Source organism: Dendropsophus ebraccatus, chromosome 7 (genome assembly GCF_027789765.1).
Source record: "Dendropsophus ebraccatus isolate aDenEbr1 chromosome 7, aDenEbr1.pat, whole genome shotgun sequence".
Taxonomy (NCBI): domain Eukaryota; kingdom Metazoa; phylum Chordata; class Amphibia; order Anura; family Hylidae; genus Dendropsophus; species Dendropsophus ebraccatus.
Window position 1 is genome coordinate 70,660,991 of NC_091460.1, and position 24,416 is coordinate 70,685,406.

Below are 24,416 nucleotides of genomic sequence, written 5' to 3' on the forward strand. Positions count from 1 at the left end.
TCAAAAGAAAATGCTGTTAGACTCAATAGCATATACAATATTTAAGCAGAAAGCTAAAGCCATTACATAGAGAAGTGCATACTGTTTAGACATCCAAGCTGCATGTTCAAAAGACAATTCAGCGCTGCCTATCTTCTTCTTGCACAGATCTATGTGTTTTCTGAACTGTGCAATGGCATCCAGAGGAGTGTTGTGCTGGAAACACAGGCGGCAGATCTGCAGGAGAAAAGAAGATATATAAAATGTTAGAAATACTCTCAACAGATTATCATTAGAGAATATATTAGTAACCAAACAAATGTGAATTCCCCCCTGGACTCCCCCCCTGGTGATATTTGATTTATTTATTTGGCTCCCATATCTTTCCTTACCCTTCTTGTCATTATTTTTTGTTTTGTGTCCATAGAGCTTAGTCATTTATACAGACATTATTGGTTATACTCTGACATTATTACACTATTTTTGTTGTGATTCAACACCATTAGCCATAGGGGGATCATAATATTTATACGTGTCGGTATGTCCTGGTTCCATGTCCATTCAACATGGGCCTTTGTATGTTGTGGTTTTAATTGATTTTATCATGTATGTTTTGCACTTTGTAGTTTTTGCGCACTAATAAAATCTGTATCATTTTTCACTTTCACATACAGTCTATTCCATCATTTTCTTTGGGGATGTGCCACCCCTGTATGTGTGACATGGCTTTTTCTTTTTTTGTTGACTTATACGCTTTTTTCATGTCATATTGGGTTGAGCACCCCATTTTACAGATATAGTAGTGCCTTGTCCTCTATTTTGTTTTTCGACTACAAGCACCAGGACTGGTAAATGTAAATGCTGCTCTAGGCAACACAGTGTTAGGCCATGTTCACACAACATATTTTTTGCATAAATTAAGGCTGTTGTTGCAATTTGCAACTACGGCAGTGGTTGCAATTTGCAACAACAGCCGTGGTTTATGCAAAACATACCTTGTAATTGAATGCATGGAATTTCGGTTGGAGCATATAAACATAGTATACGCTCTGGCCGGCATTCTAACCAGCCGCACAAAAAACTGACATGTTAATTTTGTGCTGCAGCTAATGATGGAATAGGGGCCGCACAGACATGTCAGTTCAAACAATGGAAAGTGTGGCTCCGGCCGCACTCTCCATTGTGTATAATGGTGAATTGGGATGCGAGCGCACACAGAAATGAAGATCAACCAGCCAGAATGGCCGGTGTTATATGCTGTGTGAACCCGGCCTTAGGCAGCATGGATTCCTCAACCAGTTGGGAAGTGTGTCCTCCTTGCTGACAACTAACATCATCCTGATGCTAACATCACAAAATGCTTCATTTGCAACCCAAAGTTTCACCCAAAAGTTTCCATACAAATACTCGGAACATATAATACAGGGACATTTCGAGAACAGATCAGTTTGAAAACCGACCAGTGTTTTCCCATTGGAAATAATATAAATGTGTTTAATTGGTTTCAGCACCCACCAATAATTAACTACAGTATCATTTATTACCTTGAAAAGTGACCAGTTTAATTACTGCAGTGCAGTACAGAGCAGCACTATACTGTACAGGACATTTTAAACAAAAAATGTTCAACCAAACCAGGAACTATAGTACAGTAGTCACCAAGTCCTCACTCATCCTTTACTGTATAGAGCCCCCCCCCCCATCCCAGCACTGTAACCAATGGGAGATGGTGGTGCACTGACTCTACTACTACTGTATTTTATATGCACTCCAGCAATCCTATACGGTACTGTACTGTGTGTGAAGCCTCTCCATTGCTAAACTTGCCACATACAACCCACAATCCAAGCTCGCAAAAACTTTTGAATATCGAGCAACGTTTGAATTCCGAACGTTACTTCCGGGTAAACTTTTGTTTGAATACTGAACAGTTAGAATTCAGATGCTTTCAAACACCAGGGTATTACTGAACTTCAAAAAAGTGCATCAGAACCAAGCAAGAGTTTGAGAACTGAAGCAAACTTTCCTTAAAAATATTGTTGTCAAATATTGTTCTTAAGCTGCTCTGAACTCAAAGTTCAGTTTTGAGTTCAGAGCAGTTTGAGGACCGAGGTACCACTGTATACTGTTTTGTAGATATATCTTATCTATCTTTGCTAATTTTAATGTAACCCAGGAGGCTTTCTGGTGTTAAATCTTTGTGGTTGGATGCACTTCTTAGACTTGAAAAAGAGAGTGTGACCTTTTAAATTTCACTTGCTTTGGTGTTCTTCCCAATGCTAGATCTCCCTCATGGCGTCTATACCTGTGATGTACCTGTGTTATATCCCGTAAGTTTTTGTATGAGAACTTTTGGATAAAACTTTGGATTTCAAAAGGAAGCATTGTAGATTGTGCATTCTCTCAACTGCATTCTGATACTGGAGTTAAATGGCAGCCTCCATTCACATTGCTATTCTGAGATGGGATGGAGATACATGGAATACCTTTTCTGAATTCAAAAAAAAAAAATGACAACTCGAGGACTAGGGGAGAAACTACATAGTAACTACTATTGAACAAAAACAAGATAAAATGTCTGGAAACCCACCGGCACTTGGGTCAGCTCACTAATAAGATATGTAAATTGCTTCTCCACAACGCTTTGAAGGAAATTATTACATTGTTTAGGCAGAAAAATAAGCTATTAAGCGGAAATTGACAACAGCTTAGAGGACTCTAACCTGCTATTATGCTCCCATAGCAAACCAGACACTAAGAATGAAGGTAATTTTCTTACTTTCATCCTCAGTGTCCTCTTCATTAAATCTTCAGTTGAATCAATATGGGAATTAGGCAGTCTGAAGCACTGGGGTGGGAATACTGCCTTCAAAGCACCGATTGGCCCCTCCTGCCTCTTCTCATGAATTATCATCCAGCACTCTGCAGTGATGAATGGTCAGAGTGACTATAATTATAGTTATGAGGCGGCAGACAGCGGACAGATCAGTACATCAGTACAAGGTAGTGGCCCCGTCCCAAGTGCACCAAACTGCCTAATTACCATATTGAGTAAGAAAATTACCTTCATTCTTATTGTGCTATGGGAACAAAACAGCAGGTTAGAGTCTTTTAACCTGCTGTTAGTTTCCCTTTACAGATGGACTCAGGAATCCATGAAAAAGGGGACATCCCAGCAACAGAAAATATAAATATCAAACTCTAGCCTTCCTTTCCTGTAACATAAGGTAATGGGGCATCACTATAAACCTCTAGTATGGATGGATCCCAAATTAGGTTCCTTTGCAATGGTTTATATACAAATATATTTACAGGCTCACCTTATAGTTTATGAATCCAGCCATGGTCTTTATTTCCAACATGTTCGTTTCATGTGCCCTCAGTTCATGCACCAAGTTATAAGCCGTCCTGTAATTCCTGGATATATTTGTTTACATTAAGTAAATGCTAATATTCATCTGACTATACAAATATACTCATTCTCACCAAAACCAAGCTAAAATATAATGAAGACTCCTGTGTAGCAATCATGCCTGACATAAAAGTACAGCCCTGTAAATGTTATTTCACATAAAGCTACTTTAAGGTGCTTACTTTAAGGCATTCTGTGTGTCTTGTTTCAGCTCACTAAAGAATGCAATCTTGAACTGATGCCTGACGAACAGCAGCTGTAATTGAGAATAAATGTAAAATGTGGTGCAGCAGTGAGATAACCAAAGAAAATCCTGAGCCAAGTCTAAAATATTGCAAAACATGGACATTGTGTTTATGCAGAACCACCTGCATGAGAAAAAACTTCATCTTTTCTGGATGGGGATTTTGCTTTACATATAAATTGACACTAGATACTTATGATCTTAATAAGCAAGCAATGAATCCATAATGGATCTTTTGTCAGGCCTGCACACGCACTATTTCTATGTACCAAGCCAAGTAAGGCTGGTTTCACACTACGTTTTTGCAATCCGTTTTGGGAAAACGTATTGAAAAAAAAACATCTGCATGTGTGTGCATCCGTTTTCCATTGAATTCCAGTATTAAAAAAAAAAAACGGATCAAAACGGCTACGTTTTTTTAACGTACACAAAAAACGGATGGAAAAAAAAAAAAAAAAAAAAACACGCCAAAAAACTGATTGCAAAAACGCAGTGTGAACCCAACCTTATGAGAGATTTCGGGAGGACCCAGAGACAGCTACCTGAATTTGAGGGATCTTACAATGTTTAATAGAGCATTCTGCACATAAAGAGCTCTCCCTTTTTGTTAGCATTCAAGACATAGAAATAAAATGAAAAACCAGACAGACCACTAAAGTAATAAAGCAAAACATGAGAAGTACAGAAAACACACAAGCAAGTTACCTGATGAGTGGTTTTATTTAGGAACTCCTTGTGGGATTTTATCCTTCTGATTTCAGTATAGTAGTAGGTCTGGGCATGCTCATAAAAAGCATTCTCCAATCTAAAGGAGGAATAAAAGAAAAATGAAAAAATCTTTTTGTCATTTCATCACTCAAAAAATGTATACATTGTATATAAATAACTTCAGTTCTTGTTCATAAGTCTCTATGTGCATGTGTATACGCTGGTTAAAGCAACCCAGTGGCCACACACGCTGCAGTCCCAGAACTAGGATCTGAATTCCAACAATGAATGCATCTTAGCTAGTATATATCTAGTGCCAGGATGGGTTTAGGCAGCATAAAACTATCTAACTGTGACATAGGTACTGGAAGGTATGCAAGATTGGGATAAGCTGTACTATTGTTGCCATGCAGGCTTAGGAAGATTTCTCTGCTTCCTCTTTGTTGGTTTGGGGGCTCAAACCTGCTCAAAGGCTCCTTTTCAAGATTATTAATATAATCTTTAACACTGTACTACACAATTCACAAACTGTTTATTATAAAGCCAAATGATATCTCCAAATGTAGCGCAGAATATAGTAACATACCGGATTATGTAGCCCACCAAGTGATCAGTGTGTGGCAGTACAAACAGAGACTTCCCTGACAGGTCACAGGCATTGCATAGGGCAGCAGCTCTTTCAGAAGCAATGAGGTCTTCACCTGCACATAAAAAACAAATATGACAATAAGACAGCACACAACCAACACACATTCCTTTGAGTAGGTAAGTTCTGGCTGAAATAATATACTTCAATAATAAAATCTATATCTCACAACAGCTCTATACTAAGGCCGCATTCACACGATCCACACGGAACACAGACGTGGAATGCCTGTAACAGAGCTTCCTATTAAATGCTTTTCAAGAGGCACGTTCAGAAGACTCTACTGCACTTCAGTGTTCTGCCATGCCCGGACTGTTCAGGGCGACGAGAGGTACCACAAAAGTAACCATTTTTTAGACTTTGACAACTTTTTTATTACTTTAGTTCTATTTTTTTATATTTTCATGAAGAATTATCAACATATTTTCATAGGTAACCATTATTTTTTATGGTTTAGATTTTTTTTTCATATAATATATAGTAAGGGAAGGGGGGTTGAACTTCTAATTTATTTTTAAAGAAATTTGTTTTTATTAACCTTGTGAAACCCTTTTCCGGATGTAAGACAATCCCAGCATTACCCTCCAATTGTGCATGCAGGGGTGCAGTACGTGGGGGATTGTGTAACAGGGTGGGCTTCCTATGCCTAACCTGAAAAGCTGCTGTTAGTATTATCCATGGCATTATCCACAGTCAACTGTTAGTATTATTCACAGTCAACTGCATACACAGCCAGTACCCTCCAACCTATGGGACAGGCTAAGTACCTGAGTCTACCTCACATTCCCCTTTCACATATCCACTATAATATGGTGATATTATATATGTTATATATGGTGATATAATATGTTACAAAGAGCTACAAAGAGCTAGCACATGCTTTATTCTTTCCAAGAACTGTACAAAGGGACATTGGTAACATGTGGAGGTAAGGTGCTTTAGGTGTCAGTATAGGTACTTAATAGATAGAATAGAATGCCATGCCCCAGGAGCTGCTAATACCAGGTATTATATCAGCATTTAGAGGAAGCCTAGATACGCATCTCATGACAAGGGACAATGATTATATAATATGTAGATAATGAAGAATGTACAATTGAGACAGAGAGATAATATTTGATGGACATGGGGACAGGTGTCTTTTTTACACTATGTAACTATGTATTTAATAGTAACAAACAAATGTTTAAAAATAACATCTGTGTAAGAGGTCCTATTACTGGCTCCATACTGACTTGTATTCTCCCTTCTACATATGTACCTTTGCACACACATAAAATATAGAATAAATTAAATGCATGCATATGCCAATATATTTGCACTGAGCATTACACAGACAAGTTGCATTTATAAGTAATAAATCCATCCATGTTAGTACCTGGAGGTAAAGGGGTTTTCTTCTGAATGAGAACCACTGCTACCTTTGTGTTTCTTCCTTGCAAGCTCTGCCTGTGAAACAAATATAAACTATTACGTTTTTCCCTGAACACTGTGGCTGCAGCATATACACGTGTGACATTGGAGTATCTGTGCCCTACCTTTGCACCACCCCTTCGTCCCTCCTCCCCACCCTCTTTATCATTAGGAATGCCACTGGAACATTTTCTTAAAGCTGAACACTGCAGGCTGCCACAGGTGGGGAATAGGAGACAATCTGTTGGAGCATTCCTAATGATGAAGAGGGCGGGGAGGAGGGACAGAGAGGTGGTGCAAAGTTAGGGCACAGATACTAACGTTGGGCACGGGGCTGCAAGTTTAAAAGTTATTTTTAAGACAATAACTACATCACCTGCCGAACGGACCCCAGTAAAGATCTTGGATTAAAAGCAGCTATCTGAAGGTACAAGCGGTTTGGGGGGTCAGATTGTGAGTACAGAGTTGCTTTAAAATTTGTCCTGACCTAGTTGTGCTTACATGAGTTTGTGGTTTGTTAAAAGAGTTGGCTCACAACCTCACACCATCATAGTCCTTGTCCATATGACCTATTAACTACAGAAAGGTGCATACCCCTTCATAACATAATATGTGTAGGTTTTTTATGTGTCATATTTTTAAGGACCTACATCCCTTTCCATTATAACATATTTAGTCTATATTTAGTTTCCAGTTTATGGGCTTCTCATTATGATTCATCATGCAGTGGCCCTCAAAAGCATCCCTATAAATGCCAGGTATAAACTATCTGCCAAAAAACGCTGGCATTTGTCCTGAGCTCAGCAAGGTTTGGAAGCCTCACAGAGATTGAATGGAGCGTTGTACATACATGCAGCTGCTGCCCTTTTTTTTAAGGACATTGTCAGGATTAGTGGGGGCCACAGCAGCAGCACCCCCACCAATCAGCTATAGAAGATAACTTTTGATGGTGAGAATATCTTTTTAATGTCTGCAGGTTTGCATTGTCATTACCTCACAATTTCCACTCGAGTTGCACATTCTGACTGCTTCTCCTTCCATTGAGCCTCATCCCAGTCAAGCTCATAAAACACAACGACCAGAGCTGGCACCAGGTTGAGGTGTTTATTCATCCAACCAGTCTTGAGAATGCCTTTGGGGATGTACCATTCATATGATGTTCTCTGTGGAAAACAGAATCCAATGGTGATTTGATGAGTTTAAAAGATTAAGCCCAGTTATAACCTTACAATACATTTATGGCACTAACTTTGATTAGCGCTAGTTACTATTTAATCAGTGTTAGCCGATTGACTGTGCTATTTGGATAAGCTATGGGCAACAACTCACCAGTTGCTCCTTAAATGGGTTTTAATATTAATATTAATGGCCTATTGTTAGGGTCCTGGGTGATGAGTCAAAGAAGCGCTGAGGCCTCATCATTGTTTACCAAATGCAGCTCCATACAATTTGTAGTGGCCATGTCTGGTACTGCAGAACTGTCTCATTTAAAGGGATTTCCTGTGACTTTATGATTGTAGGCCTATGCCACCCAGCACCCCCACTAACCAGCTGTTCGACAGAGCCACTGCGCCAAGATCTAAACAGCGTACAGAGCTAAAAGCAGATGGCTCTGTGCTAGATTGCTGCAACTCAGCTTTCTTCTTCTTCAGTGAGATCTAGGCTGCAGGAAACTAGCACAACCAACACACAATAAATGGAGCGATCTGCTTTCTGTCCTTTTAGAGTGAACTTTAGGTCACAGTGGCTCTGCTAAGTAGATAATTAGGGGTATGCCAGGTGTCAGCAGCCAACAGATCAGATACTCACAGCCTACCGTAAGGATCAATCACAGGTAAGGCCTTTTAAATGAAACTGCTCTGCTGTAAAGAGCAAAAATGACCCAATAAGTAAATAGGATTGAGCTAGTACCAGACACAGCCACTACAAAAGGTATGAAGCTATGTCTTCTAATGGACCAAGCTCTATGCCCCATCAATGGGTGGTGGAGTAAGTAATCGTTTGAATTTGTACGATAACGATCAAATTCGAACGATAATCGTGTAAACGCAGCGAACGATCAAGCTATGAGCGAGAAATCGTTCATTTTGATCTTTCAACATGTTCTCAAATCATCGTTGATCGTTCGCAAAATATTCGCAGATCGTTCCACGTAAACAGTCTTTCAACGATTCCACCTGTGTGTGAGATAGGCTTAAGCGATCGCAAAACGATTGCAAAACGATTTTTCCGTACGATGTATCGTTCTGTCTAAACGCTGATCGTTATAAAAAAACCATCGTTCATTCAAAATCGTTAATTGTGCGATTGGGCGAATTATCGCTCAGTGTAAAAGTACCATAAGTCAGACCACCATGCATGTAATAAATAAATCACCAACATATCAATACCCCAAGGATAACACATGTATCAAAAAAGTCCAAACATTTAAATATAATATCATTATTAAAGATGTCACACAATGCAATGTCAGAAAATACAATATGATACCTTTGTTCTACACTTTGGATATTCGTGGTCTCCAGGAAGTACTTTAAATGAGATGGGTACACGGTCTGCTCGCCTATTAGCACAAAATGCATCCCAGATGGCGCGATGAACAGCATTATATGTCACATCTAATCCAGTGAGGGTCACAAAGGCCATAGGACGACAGCATAATTCCACTGGAAAATCCCACTGTGTGGGGCTCATTTCTGCAAATACTGGAGAAATAAGAAGAAATATTTGTAGCAGTAGTCACTCATAATAATACACAACACATTGGGGTATTCCAGAAAAGAAATGCTTTTAAATGTTTAAAAAATCTCTTCCAGTACTTATGAGCTGCTGTATGTCCTGCAGAAAGTGGTGGATTCTTTCCAGTCTGTCACTGGGCTATCTGCTGCCACCTCTGTCCATGACAGGAATTGTCCAGAGCAGGAGAGGTTTTCTGTGGGGATTTGCTACCACTCTGGACAGTTCCTATAATGGACAGAGGTTGCAGCACATCTTGCAGCAAAAGTTTTTTTTCTGCTGCTACTCCGTATATGCTTTACTTGCTGCAATATAGCTGGCTATTCTCTTTCCCGGAATAGGAGTGCAAAGGACCTCACCTGTGGGTGATCAGGCGTTGCAGCATGGATAAAAGAAACGTATTCCAGCAGTCCAATAAAATCCGGTATTTATTGTGTTAATTCCATAAAATCGTTACATACAAAAAACGTAGAAAAATTCTAGACGCGTTTCGGCCCGCTCTGAGCCCATGCTGTGATCAAAGCTCAGAGCGGGCCGAATTGCGTCTAGCATTTTTCTACTTTTTTTGTATGTACCGATTTTATGGAATTAACACAATAAATACCGGATTTTATTGGACTACTGGAATACGTTTCTTTTGTCCAGGCAGCACATCTTGACCTGGGGCAATTACAGGGTTTTATAAAGCCTTTAAGCCCTGAAACCCCCTTTAAAGGATTATTACTGCCTTCAAAAGTTATCCCGTATCCATTCACTAAGGGACAACAAGCTGATTGGTAGGGGTCCGATCACTGGGAAAACCACCAATCATGAGAGCAGGGAAATTGCCCCCTGAATAAATGAACACTCTGTCCACTCTCTATGAGGCATCTGATCATTTCCAAGTACTTGGCTAGATAAAGAATAAATCTAGAGATGGGAATACTCCTGTAAATGTAAAAAATCTATCCTACCTATACAAGCAGGGTAGATAATACATTTAATACAAGGTATATTTTTGTATTATTGCAATGGTGTCAGCAATAGAAAGACAGTGACATATATAACACCACCAAAGAAGAATAACGTTCCCCCCCCCCCCCCGTCTCCTATGCAAAAAAATCTGCAGAATTTTTAGTTGCTGATGAAGACAAAACCATCTCTATCACAACACATGATGTGTATACAGCTGACAGCAATAGTACACATGATGGGTATACAGCTGGCAGTAATAGTACATTTAATAGACATAGAGCTGGCAGCACTGGCACACGTGATGGGTATACAGCTGGCAGCACTGGCACACATGAGGGGTATACAGCTGGCAGCACTGGCACACATGAGGGGTATACAGCTGGCAGCACTGGCACACATGATGGGTATACAGCTGGCAGCAATAGTACACATGATGGGTATACAGCTGGCAGTAATAGTACATTTAATAGACAGAGCTGGCAGCACTGGCACACATGAGGGGTATACAGCTGGCAGCACTGGCACACATGATGGGTATACAGCTGGCAGTACTATTACAGATGATGGGTATACAGCTGACAGCACTGGCACACATGATGGGTATACAGCTGGCAGCACTGGCACACATGATGGGTATACAGCTGGCAGCACTGGCACACATGATGGGTATACAGCTGGCAGCACTATTACACATGATGGGTATACAGCTGGCAGCACTGGCACACATGAGGGGTATACAGCTGGCAGCACTGGCACACATGATATGTATACAGCTGGCAGCAATGGCACACATGATATGTATACAGCTGGCAGCAATGGCACACATGATGGGTATACAGCTGGCAGCACTGGTACACATGATATGTATACAGCTGGCAGCACTGGCACACGATAGGTATACAGATGGCAGCACTGGTACACATGATAGGTATCCAGCTGGCAGCACTGGAACACATGAAAGGTATACAGCTGGCAGCACTGGCACACATGATATGTATACAGCTGGCAGCACTGGAACACATGATAGGTATACAGCTGGCAGCACTGGTACACATGATAGGTATCCAGCTGGCAGCACTGGCACACATGATGGGTATACAGCTGGCAGCACTGGCACACATGATGGGTATACAGCTGACAGTACTATTACACATGATGGGTATACAGCTGGCAGTACTATTACACATGATGGGTATACAGCTGGCAGTACTATTACACATGATGGGTATACAGCTGGCAGTACTATTACACATGATGGGTATACAGCTGGCAGCACTGGCACACATGAGGGGTATACAGCTAGCAGCACTGGCACACATGAGGGGTATACAGCTGGCAGCACTGGCACACATGATATGTATACAGCTGGCAGCACTGGCACACATGATATGTATACAGCTGGCAGCACTGGCACACATGATATGTATACAGCTGGTAGCACTGGCACACATGATATGTATACAGCTGGCAGCACTGGCACACATGATGGGTATACAGCTGGCAGCACTGGCACACGTGATAGGTATACAGCTGGCAGCACTGGCACACGTGATAGGTATACAGCTGGCAGCACTGGCACACGTGATAGGTATACAGCTGGCAGTACTGGTACACATGATGGGTATACAGCTGGCAGTACTATTACACATGATGGGTATACAGCTGGCAGCACTGGTACACATGATAGGTATACAGCTGGCAGCACTGACACACATGATAGGTATACAGCTGGCAGCACTGGCATACACGAGGGGTATACAGCTGGCAGCACTGGCACACATGATAGGTATACAGCTGGCAGCACTGGCACACATGATAGGTATACAGCTGGCAGCACTGGCACACATGATGGGTATACAGCTGGCAGCACTGGCACACGTGATAGGTATACAGCTGGCAGTACTGGTACACATGATGGGTATACAGCTGGCAGTACTATTACACATGATGGGTATACAGCTGGCAGCACTGGTACACATGATAGGTATACAGCTGGCAGCACTGACACACATGATAGGTATACAGCTGGCAGCACTGGCATACACGAGGGGTATACAGCTGGTAGCACTGGCACACATGATATGTATACAGCTGGCAGCACTGGCACACATGATGGGTATACAGCTGGCAGCACTGGCACACGTGATAGGTATACAGCTGGCAGCACTGGCACACGTGATAGGTATACAGCTGGCAGCACTGGCACACGTGATAGGTATACAGCTGGCAGTACTGGTACACATGATGGGTATACAGCTGGCAGTACTATTACACATGATGGGTATACAGCTGGCAGCACTGGTACACATGATAGGTATACAGCTGGCAGCACTGACACACATGATAGGTATACAGCTGGCAGCACTGGCATACACGAGGGGTATACAGCTGGCAGCACTGGCACACATGATAGGTATACAGCTGGCAGCACTGACACACATGATAGGTATACAGCTGGCAGCACTGGCATACACGAGGGGTATACAGCTGGCAGCACTGGCACACATGATGGGTATACAGCTGGCAGCACTGGTACACATGATAGGTATACAGCTGGCAGCACTGACACACATGATAGGTATACAGCTGGCAGCACTGGCACACATGATAGGTATACAGCTGGCAGCACTGACACACATGATAGGTATACAGCTGGCAGCACTGGCATACATGAGGGGTATACAGCTGGCAGCACTGACACACATGATAGGTATACAGCTGGCAGCACTGGCACACATGATGGGTATACAGCTGGCAGCACGGGTACATGCAGAGCTCTGGGCAGTGCAGCTACAGCTCTTCCATCTGTCCAGCATAGTACCGGGTGAGTAGGGGGCTGCAGTCACACACAGGGGGCTCCTCAGTACATGCCTGTCCCGGCCCCGGGCTGGAGATCCTCGGGATACGACCACCCCGGATACACAACACCAAACAGTCACTTGTCACCCCCGGAACACAGACCTGTTCCTACTCTGTCAGCTGATCCAGCCGCACAGCCTGCTGGGACCGGTCCGCAGTCGCCATGTTTACTTTGGGCACACTACTCCATGGATACATTAAGTTTTTTTTCACGTGTTGTTTCTATGGCGGAAACGACCACATTTGTTCAGGTGTGATGTGTCAGCAAGAAAATCATTATTTATGTTGTACTAGGCTCGTCCTCTGCTGCCGAGTCCCTGAACCAAAATGTCCGCGTCCACTACCAGAGTGAGAGTCGCAAAGTGATGAGAGAGACGTGTTGGCGCCTGCGCAGTGCGGCTCTCCTGAGTTTTGGAGCCGTGGCTGAGAGTGCTAGAGTGCGGCTCATGTGAGCCTGTGTGCTGGGAGCGGCAGCCCGTACACCAGTGACAGCATGGCTGCCAACGAGGACCAGGAGGTGAGCGACACACAGCCTCCTCCCTCTGTATATAGCCTTATAGTGAGCCTGGGCTGACGTGTACTATTATATCAGGGACATCCTGAGCACTACATAGGACAGGTTCAGGGAATGTAATGTGCCCATAGATGCCAGCCTGGCACTGCCACCAGGAAGCCTGCAGCATCTACTGCCTGGAAGTACTGGCAAGTGTCACATCAGCCTCACCTACAGAATACAGGGCTGTACAACTCTGGTGATAAGATAGGACACTACAGCTCCATAACAAAGCCGAGTATTGACTTCACTATGAGTCAGCTATGAGTAAAGCCCTGGTTTTAGTGCACCATGCACTCATGTAGTACTTACCTACCAATCCCCCACTGCTACCATTCAGATGTCTCCCCTATGATTAGCCCTGACCAGTGGGCACAGTGGTGATCCACTCATCTGTGATTCCCTGTATATTGAGAAGAAGATTGCAGGAATCAGGCACCATCTGAATGTCAGCAGAGGGGGTCAGGTAGGTAAGTATAACTTCTTTTTTTTTTTAAGCAAGCCTGAGCTCAGGCAAAAAAAAATGTGTTTTGCTGTCTTTATTTTGTTGCTACATCCCCCCCATTCCCAAGCAATAGGGACTTTACTATTAGGTTGACTATCTACACAAGTTCGTTTCAAAAGATGACCTAAATAGTAGGGCATAGGATATTTTTGTTTTACCCCTTTAAATGTACCACCAAGATTACAAACTACCCCGTCCTCTACTTTTTGCTTATTCAAACGAGAGAAGGTTCAGAAGCACTCATTCCCTTAAAATCTCGATCCTTTGTTATATCACGGGTACAAGATAGTCCACATAAAATGCAGCAATATAAAGCTTTTTATGTGGACTATCTTGTACCCATGATTTAACAAAGGGTCGTGATTTTAAAGGAATGAGTGCTTCTGAACCTTCTCTCGTTTGAATTGGACTTTTGTGACCCAGCAAGCTCCTGGGCATTCACTGCACCTCCCTGGGTCCAAAGACGTCTTTAAGGACAGGTATTCAGACTGATAAACTGTGGCATGATTATGCTTGAGCAGTAGACCTACATTTTCTTTACTATTTGCTTATAACTGGCGGTGTGTATGCAGTAACTCCAACCATGGCTTGATATGCTCTATATATATATATATATATATAATATATATATATATATAAATATGCACCTTTTTGGGGTAAAAACATTTTTCCAGCTAATAAACAGTTTTCTTTCCGTTCACGCTTTTCTTATTTTTCAGATGGAGCTAGAAGCTCTTCGATCCATCTATGAAGGAGATGAATGTTTTAAAGAGCTTGGGCCGACAGTTTTTCAGTATCGGGTAATACATGCGTATTGTTACTTTACTCAGTTGTGGTTTGGGAATATGGATCCAGACTCTGGTTCTCAGTTTATATTTCTAATCTAAATAGTAAAAAAAAAGAAAAAAGGTCTTAATTCCCTCTGCCTTAATATCTTACAGGTTGGTGACGTTGGGGACACCAAAGCCTTTCTTGTTGAAATATCATGGCCAGAAACCTACCCTGAAACTGCCCCCAACATATCTATGAATGCCTTTTTTAATAATCAGATGTAAGTACAATATAGTATGGTTCTGTTATTGTCATATTGTTGTTCAGTTTATACATTTTTATGTTTTATTTACTTCAGTTCTCAAGCTATAAAACAGGGCATCATAAACAAGTTACAAGAGCAGGTAGAGGCAAACCTTGGTACATCGATGATATACACCTTATTTGAATATGCCAAAGAAAATAAGGAAGAATTAATGGAGAACCATCAACCATTCAGTAACACTATGGTAAGTGTTGGTTATTGTGAAGGATCTTGAATCATAAAGAAGATAGCGGAAGGGCACTCACCATAAAACGTAACTTTTATTGCAGTTTTATAAAATCTTTTCCATCTTATTTGGGTGATGCAGACGCCAGCTACATGCGGTGAATAGACGAATAGATCTGAAATCTTATTGTGAAGGATAGTGGCATCTGGAAATAAGGCTAGGATAGCAAAGATCTGGAAATGTATGTCCAGAGTATGGGAATGTTAAAGAGTCACTGTCATATGTATATGTGTGTGTGTGTGTGTGTGTGTGTGTGTGTGTGTGTGTGTATATATATATATATATATATATATATATATATATATATATATATATATATATAATTATTTTTTTTTTTATTTTATTTTTTATTTATTTTTTTTCAGAATAGTCCAGGCGATTTTAAGAAACTTTGTAATTGGGTTTATATGGGTAAATATGCTATTATCTGCATTCAATAAGACTTTTCTCAGCCCCCCCCCCTCCCTCCCTCTTTTCCATTTACTGCAAATTATCAGGAAATTGTGTCTTGTTGCATCAGACATGCCCCTGTCTGTTCTATGGAGAGGGGAGGAGGAAGGAGGGAGCTTAGTCTGCAGCAGAGAACTAAGGATTACACCACAGGCTGAAAGCCCCTATTCAGAGGTTAGAGAGGTCAGTGCTGATGTCAGAGGAGAGAGCCTCTCCTCTTTGTTGTCCTGTTTTGGTCCCTCATCTACCTCCCCTCTCCATAGATAACCATGAAAACAGGGGGGAGAGCTGTTTTCAGCTACTAAAACCCAATTACAAAGTTTCTTAAATCGCCTGTACTTTTTTTCTTATTTCTGAAAAAAAAATAAAATAAACGACAGTGACACTTTAAGGTGACCAAATATATTGGGATGTTTGTAGTGAAGGGGACATACACAAAAAAAGCCAATTCATAACTTTACAGGGGGTTGCCACGTAAAACAGACTGATCAGCAGGTGCTGACACCTGGCTCCAATTGTCTGGTTCCAGCCCGCATTACACAGTAAATGAACTTTGTTTCCATTCATTGTGCAGCAGTGGCAAACTGTAAGGGCCCCTTCACACAACGGATTTGGCGCGGAGATTCCACTCGGAAGTCCCGCCAGCGGACTCCACGCTGAATCCCTCCTGCTATCTTTTTCAATGGGAGGCCTTGCGCGCTTTTCCACTCAAAGAATTTACATGTCCATTAAAAGAGATAGCAGGCGGGATTCGGCGTGGATCCGCAGGTGGGGGTTTCGAGCGGAATCTCCTCGACAAATTCGTAGTGTGAACGTGCACTTACTGCCGCTCTGGTCGCATTCAAATGAATAGGAAGCTGAGCTGCTGTTACAGGTCGTCTGTAACAGACAAGTGCTGGTCACTTTGTAATGCGGGCATGGATGCGCCGAGTGTCAGTACAAAACCCTTTTAAAACCAAGAGTTGGTAGTGACCTGTTCTGGAACAGTGGCACGTACCACCTTTCAGCAGGATAATGCGCCCTTTATCCCTGCAAAAATAGTTCAGGAATGGTTTAAGAAATGTGTTGAAGTTATGGACTTGGCCTCTAAATTCCCCAGATCTCAATCCAATACATAAAAACCAAAGACAGAAAAGACATGGTGGGCAAGATTTATGAATGCACAAGCGCCCCTGCACACTTAACAAAATTGTAATGGATGGAGCCTCACGGTATTTTGCATTGGGCTGGCTTGGAAGATATTATTTATGTATTCTTGTCCACATTATTGTCAACAATATACAGTTTTTTTTCTTTTGGTGTCTTTTGTTATACTTTATTTTCTGTGTTTTTTTCCTTAGACATTAATAGGAAATGACAGCACAGTAGAAACAACAAATATAACTACATCTAGTAAGAAAAAGGACAAGAAGGAGCAGTTGACGAAAGCACAAAAGAGGAAACTGGCAGATAAAACAGGTCTGTTATAATGGATACGAACATAAATCCACTGGGAACTCTGTGATGTGACTATATTAAGCCGGCATGGCTTGCACATAAGTGATGTCTTGACAACTAGTGACAACATATTCACTGAGTAGTAATATGTTGTCATAGCCACAGTAAGGCCTCACTGTTGATCTGACAAGTTTGGGGAATCTTTTGTCATAGTGATGTAATCCTAGTCATTACATTAGCCGCAATCTGTAGTTACTGAAAGGCAGGAGATACAGTTATCGGATCTCTTCTGTACCTTTGTCCCCAAAAGGTGCAAAAGATGAAAGTAGGTAGATGATGCTTGGAGCTCTGCCAGCTAGTTGCTATCTACAAAAAAAAGCCAAGCTACCAAAATGACTATATACTAAATTTTTATTGAATAAAAACATACATAAAAAAACAAAAAAGAAGAGTCAGCACTGATAAAGTAAAAACACTTTGAAAGACAGCTGCCGGCACTGCTAAACTTAGGCTACCACATGTATGGACTCCACCGATGAATAGAGATTAGACAGTGATCATTGGTTGGTGCTCAATACGATGTTAGACACATGTAAACTTCACAAATCCGTAAGAAAAAGATGAGGGCACTCACCGCTTATGTGATCTTCTTTTATTTCATTTCATCTCTTTGCGTGCACAAATGTTACTGGGCATACTGGGCTTCATCGTGGATGCCAGGCACCCACCAGATCGCGTAACAGCTGTTTCACGCACATGCGCGCTTCTACAGAGGGTCTGCAGAAGTGCGCATGCTCGTGAAACAGCTGTTACCCGATCCGGTGGGTGCCTGGCGTCCACGCTGAAGGCCAGTAACATTTGTGCTTGCAAAGAGATGAAATGAAATAACCGGTGAGTGCCCTCATCTTTTTCTTATGGATTTGCACTGATAAAGTAAGTGACATGGGACAGAAAATATATAAATATCATAGAGCAGCACAAGTAGTAAACGATGTATAATAAATATAATAGTATAGCTGCCTATGCAAGATACTAGCTACTGCATGTAAGATATCACAGAGTTAGATTAAAGTGCCTAGTGCAAATATATTAGCAAATGCAAAGAAGAATGAAACCTAGTGCTATATACATGCAGTCTATATTACCATTACCAGTGTAGAGTCCCAACAGCCACGTGCTTTAATGCACATTTTAAGGTCATCATGACAATCATTATTCTATAAGTTTTATGTTTACAAAGCAAGCCTGTGTTTCCTTTTGCATCTAGTGTCTAAGTACATGGTTAGATTTTCAGAAGGCTGGGCGACTTTATACAACTGATGAACAGCACACGAATAATCATTATATTTATTTATTAATTTTAGATCACAAGGGGGAGCTACCACGTGGATGGAACTGGGTTGATGTCATTAAGGTAACACTTTCCAGCCTAGTGATATGAAAATTAGTAAAATGTACTCTTATTTGATGTGTTAAGAATTATTTCTTTCCTTTTTTTCTATTTTTACCTTTGCTGTTATTGACCTGATGGATTCTTCGGTTTAAATGTTTCCAGCATGTAAGTATCAAGTCCATGTAAAATCGATATTTGTGTACCTTGTAACACTAAGGATTGTGTGCATCAAAGCCGCAGCCTCTTTGAAGGGAATCTGTCAGCTGTAATTCACTTTCCAAACTGCTGACACATGGTACCTTTTAATTATTTGTCTGTGCTTCCAGGAGGTAGAAAAATGTAAGTCAAGTCAAAGAGGCTTGCTGGAAAGGAATGCTGGGAGATTTGGGCTGTGAAGTCTGAAGATTTGTAAATGTGTGTCTGTCTGGCCTATAGTTCAGTGTGGACATTGGGATCAGTACTAATTAATTTATGTAATTTAGAAGGGGTTTTTTTTGTGTTTTTTTTTTTTTTCTTCTTTTTATGTACTTTTTATTACACTTACTAAATCAGAACTACATACAATAGGAATATTAACGATACAAACAAACTATCTAGCAATCCATAAAGATACAGTATACCAGGTATAGTTATATGTGTTGTTTGTTATCATAGGTTATCATTTAGAGGGTTACTCAACTTTTCATTAAAGTGTAACTATCATGTCAAACAACTTTGCAGAAATCAAGCTTTCTTCTTAAGGCTGGTTTCCCTCCTTACCCCTATAATTCTTATTTGTTCATTATCAAGGGAAAGCAGTCTAGTAAAGAGAAACAAAGTGAAGACAAGTTTGCGCTGACCATTACAGTCTATAAGGGGGGGGGGGTGAAGAAGATGAGTGAGCGAGGAGAGCTTAGAACCAGCTTGTGCAAGTTGAAAACTTTCTGGACACATAAAACTTTTTGTTTGCATGTTGAACTGCTCAGCTGGATTGGGAACTTAAGAAGGTTAGCTACAGTGATGTAGGATTGCAGGATCTAGTTTTTAGTGTGTATATAGGAGCCAGCACAGAGGCCAGTCTGCAATTACACTGCAACTGAGTATAGGAAATGCAGACACAGAGGAGTCTGTGGGGTGCTAACCAGGTGGGAAAATGGCTTATACTAATGACAGAATGGCCATATAGCCCTGCTCCTCATATACATACACAGGACAGGGCATCCTGAAAAGTCACCTGAAATGATAGTTACACTTTAAATTCTAAATTCTGTGTAAACTAGTTAAAACTGGAAGGCTGAAAGAGAATAGTTAGCACACCTAACACCATCCTTAAAGATGAGAGGCAAGCAAATTGTTCTGCAGAATGTTTCCTAAACCTTCGAATATTATGTCTTGTGCTGCTCTTCTTTGCTGCTTATTGCACCTTCATTCCTGGAGCAAGATTTCCTAACCAGTATTTTCTCTCCCGTGACAGCTGTCTAAAACTGGCTCCGCTGAGGATGACTAGGAATTATGAAGAGACTTTTTAATAACAACATGACTGCAGTTCGTCATCTGGATGGTTTTTCTTATTTTACTTTGGTAATTTATTAAGCCACATTTTATAAGAGAAGCCCCTTTTGTAGGCTTCCTGTTTAATAAAGATGTGCTGTGTTCTTGTAATTGTACCTTTTTTATTTTTTTTGAGTGTGATTGAGTACAGAAGCAGACATAATAATTTTTGAAAAAGGTTAATTGGCGCTATTTGCATGGCCACTCCATTTGCACTGTTAACCTTAGCAGGTCCAATTTGATGATTCATTCACTTATCTCTAAGCGGAAAATGCCTACAAATTGCACTACTCCATGTTGTTGTTGTTTTTATAGTGGTAGTTATGTAAAGATTCTAACAAGGGGTTAAAAGGTAGGCAAGACTGGGAAGTAGAAGGGTAAATGGCATGTACAGTTAAATGGGTTCTCTGGCAAAAAATTATTATTTCTGGTGTCAACTGGTGCCAAAGAGTATATCAATTTACAGATTTGTTAATTACTTTTATTTAGAAATTTCACTTTTTTTCTGTACTTACCAGCTGCTGTATGTCCTGCTAAAAGGACTTACCAGTCTGACACAGTGCTCTCTGCTGCCACCTCTGTCCATAACAGGACCTGTTTAAAGCAGGATAGGATTTCTGTGGGTATTTTCAATTGCTCTGGACAGTTTCTGTCATGGACATGGACTGGAAAAAATACACCTCTTCCTGTACAGCACTCAGCAGATAGTAAGTACTGGAAGACTTGAGATTTTCAAGTAGTTTACAAATCTGTATATCTTTCTGGCACCAGGTGATTTGATAATATTAATCTTTGCCAGAGTACCCCTTTAAAGCAAATGTAACATCATGTTTATTAATTTTTTTTTTTTAGTACCTTATTGTTGCAGGGATCCCAGGCGCAGTCCTTTTTTCAAATGTTGATCGGATCCCGCGCTTGGCGCCATTTTCCTGTTGTGCAGCTGCTCCAGTATGACAATATCACATCCGCTCAGTGATGTGGCCCTCCTTAATTCTAATGGAACCACGTCACCGAGGGGATATTGTCATACTGGGGGCACTGGGCCCACCTCCAGTGCATAGAGCCAGGCCAGTGCACAAGAAAATGTTGCAGTGTGGGATCTTGGCGCCGGTAAGGTACAGCTAAAAAATAAATTCATAAACATGATAATAAGGGTACGTTCACAATGAGCAAAACAGGTGGGATTCCTTGGTGGAGCTCCCCGCCGCAGAATTCTGCCTGCCTCAGTGTCATACAGGGGTTCCGCTGCTCAGGCCCTGACGCTGTCTTAAAGAATTGACATGGGAGGGGGTCTGGGGGACAAGAGAGAGCTGTCAGATACAGTGTTTTGACAGATTCTCAACATCACAAGATAGGAATTACATGGATTCAGATTTTTTTTTTTTAAATCTATTGCTTTTTTAATGATTGTTTGTTTAGATCATAGGTGTCAAACTCAGGCCCTCCAGCTGTTATAAAACTACAATTCCCATCATGCCTGTCCAGGCATGATAGGGATTGTAGTTTTGCAACAGTTGGAGGGCCTGAGTTTGACACCCCTGGTTTAGATAATTGCTTAATTTTTGCATTCATGAGACAAATGAACAATACAAGAAATTCAGTGCAATAGTATCCATAGCCTTTTCTAAAAGAAACATGAGAGTTACCATGTAGTTGGCTATTGAGGAAAATTCAGTTTTCAGTTTTGCAGTCAAACAGTAAAATCCTGCATGTCGGGAATGTAGAATTAAAATAAGAACGTTGTCATTAACAGAGGCTACATATAAATGAAGAAATTGAGGCTACAAATAAATGCATTTTGAATTTTAATGGTGTCCTTATGTTTAGGCTTTTGTGGCTATGTAGTGGACCTTCCCCTTGACAGGTACACTGAAAGTGTTTGGTTTGTTCTTTGTTTTAGATACTTAAGCTATTGTCTCGCTAACTCCTCTGACTTCAAAGCTTTGGGCACATTCCTTTAGGATGTTGTGTTTTGTTTGTTTTAAATTCAAACATATCTTAATGATGGTTTGTCAGTCCTTCTATTGATTTAATATACTATGACACTGATCTGTTTCTGCACATTGACAGCGGGGCTAAACCTCAAGCAGATATGTGACACTTGATTTTTGCCTCTACTAAATACATGTCAGATTGTATCCGACATGTGAGAATTTACCTTAACGATTATATTGACACCTTTGTAAAAACATGTTGCTAAACTTTGCAAACACAATAGCAACATGTAAAAGGAATGTCAATTAGACAAGGGCTTCAGAGAAACATCAAACTATATTTACAGGTGTATGTTCAAAGCATGAGTGGACAAACCCTATCAGTGGTGTTAGATAATAGGTGTTAGTACGTCCTTATTACTACAGCCATTATTATTGTGTTAGAGGTGTTAAACCTGTGGCCCTCCAGCTGCTGCAAAACTACAATTCCCATCATGTCAAAGTGTTCATTTCTCAAACTGAACAGTGATTAGTAACTATCTGTCGCCAGACAAAAATTAGACATTTTATTCTAAGCTCCAGTTTACACGGAGTAAAAGTGGCGGATCTCTCCGCTGCGGAATCGCACCTGCCAAAATGTCATACAGTCTGTCTATGGGAGGGCTTGAACGCCTCTCTGCTAAAAGAATTGACATTTAAATTCTTTGAGCAGAGAGACGAGGAGAGCGGAGGCGCGAGAGCCCTCCCATAGACAGACTGTATGACACTGAGGCAGGCAGGGCACTCTCTGCCATTTTTACTCTATGTGAACTGGCCCTAAGACAGATCGATAAATCTGGGCTTGAACTTCATTCCTTTATCTTGTTTTCTGTGCTCCAAGATCATAGACAGACCAGAGTGAGAGCAGGTGGAGTTCTTCCTATTAACAAGATATGGTTGATGTAATGTGAATGGGGAACAGTGATTGGTATCTACTGAGAAGGCATAAACTGATGTTAAAGGCAAGGAGTAACAGTAAAAAAAGAAAAATTGCTTTAGATGCGGGGTGCTCACTCTATGAAAAAGGTAGTGACATGGTAAATAGATGAAAAATGAGGAATGTTAGAGGGCACTTACTGTTAAAAATATATCTTTATTTCTGAAACTTTAAAATCCTCATGCAGGGGGATGCAGCGTGCGGGGACGCCAGTATCCTAGCTGATTGCAGAACACATGATAGCTGTTTCCCGCGATAGTCGCGCTTCTACTGACATATCCGCAATACCCTAGATAGAAAATCATTCTTGGACATGCGTGAAGCTGACGTTATAAAATAATACATATTAATAAAAACAAGCATCAGACATAAATCACCATTTCAAATTAGTAAATTAATAGATTCCATGCAAAGAGTATTAGTGTATAGGAAAAGAAAAAATTATAGAAACATGTTAAGTTCTATCCTATCCTTCAATCCAGCCGGGCCTTGGGCATTGTAGCAAGAATTATTTTTGCTTCTTCTTGCAGTAGAGTCTTATTACTGTCTCTATCGTTATACAGTTTGATATGTTTAAGGCCCATAAACTTTAGTACATTTCTATAGCCATTGTGTTTGGTGATAAGATATGGTTCACTGTTTACGTCTGAATCTCTTGGCATCCAGAAATACTTTGACTTCAAACTGGGCATCAGGTGGGGACGTTGAAAGGTTAGCAGGATTGTTGAAGAAACAATTGCAAGCCAGATGTTTTAGAAAATTGTAGTGACTGTTATTTCATGGCACCCTTTTCTATTCCAGTAATGTCATGTATGTTTTATGTATTCATGTGGATTAATTCCCTTCTGTACATACGAGGCACAAAGTCATTAGACATTTCTGTGTCCCATTGGAAAAGGTATTAACTGCTGGGAACTCTCGGGCGTGTGTATCATTGTGTTTGTGCCAATATTTTGGCTAATTTTGAGTTTCTGCAAGATGCGCAAGATTTATAAAGGATTTATAAAGGCTTATTGTGCTGTTTGTACCAGCTGTGTCTTTTAATCATTTTTTATGCTCGGAGGGGTGTGTAGTTTCATGTTAACAACTTTATTATGCAGATTTTTTGTTTGTTTTTTAAATTGCGCAGCAGTACTCCACTTCTACCCTGGCTTAGTTTCTTAGCGAAGTTGTTTTGGGCCAGAAAAGATTCATCAAGGCCAGTGCGCCTACTGATAAATTTTGCCCAAGGTCCGGGGATTTTTGAGCAACACAGAAAAAAATGCGCAGATGATAAATATCATTTCTATCTACTGGCTAACAAAATACACACCTCAACCAGTGATTGGCAAAGGGGGTACTGTCTTGTGCCAACATGGTGAGCAG

General features: G+C 40.9%; 2 protein-coding genes across 4 annotated transcripts in view; one reads left to right on the forward strand and one right to left on the reverse strand.

Annotated features, from left to right (window-relative positions):
• Positions 1 to 13,298, reverse strand: part of TRAPPC11 (trafficking protein particle complex subunit 11) — a 39,069-nt gene extending 25,771 nt beyond the window's left edge. Inside the window, exons 1-9 of one of the 3 annotated variants that reach the window (XM_069977765.1) lie at positions 13,054 to 13,298; positions 8,893 to 9,107; positions 7,396 to 7,565; positions 6,368 to 6,438; positions 4,930 to 5,044; positions 4,341 to 4,440; positions 3,574 to 3,647; positions 3,300 to 3,396; positions 83 to 216 (exon numbers count right to left, since the gene is read on the reverse strand). In XM_069977765.1, the coding sequence (XP_069833866.1) occupies positions 83 to 216; positions 3,300 to 3,396; positions 3,574 to 3,647; positions 4,341 to 4,440; positions 4,930 to 5,044; positions 6,368 to 6,438; positions 7,396 to 7,565; positions 8,893 to 9,096 (965 nt within the window). In that variant the 5' untranslated portion in view covers positions 9,097 to 9,107; positions 13,054 to 13,298. Of the gene's footprint in view, positions 1 to 82; positions 217 to 3,299; positions 3,397 to 3,573; positions 3,648 to 4,340; positions 4,441 to 4,929; positions 5,045 to 6,367; positions 6,439 to 7,395; positions 7,566 to 8,892; positions 9,108 to 12,913 lie in introns of all 3 variants that reach the window. The other 2 variants (XM_069977764.1, XM_069977763.1) reach the window with 2 other exon arrangements.
• A 26-nt stretch (positions 13,299 to 13,324) lies between these two features.
• On the forward strand, positions 13,325 to 20,252 carry RWDD4 (RWD domain containing 4). Its single transcript, XM_069977766.1, has 7 exons — positions 13,325 to 13,468; positions 14,729 to 14,809; positions 14,951 to 15,060; positions 15,139 to 15,289; positions 17,122 to 17,239; positions 18,583 to 18,776; positions 20,065 to 20,252. The coding sequence occupies exons 1-6, from the start codon at positions 13,445 to 13,447 to the stop codon at positions 18,657 to 18,659; spliced, it is 561 nt and encodes a 186-aa protein (XP_069833867.1). The 5' UTR covers positions 13,325 to 13,444; the 3' UTR covers positions 18,660 to 18,776; positions 20,065 to 20,252.
• Positions 20,253 to 24,416: the final 4,164 nt, after the last annotated feature.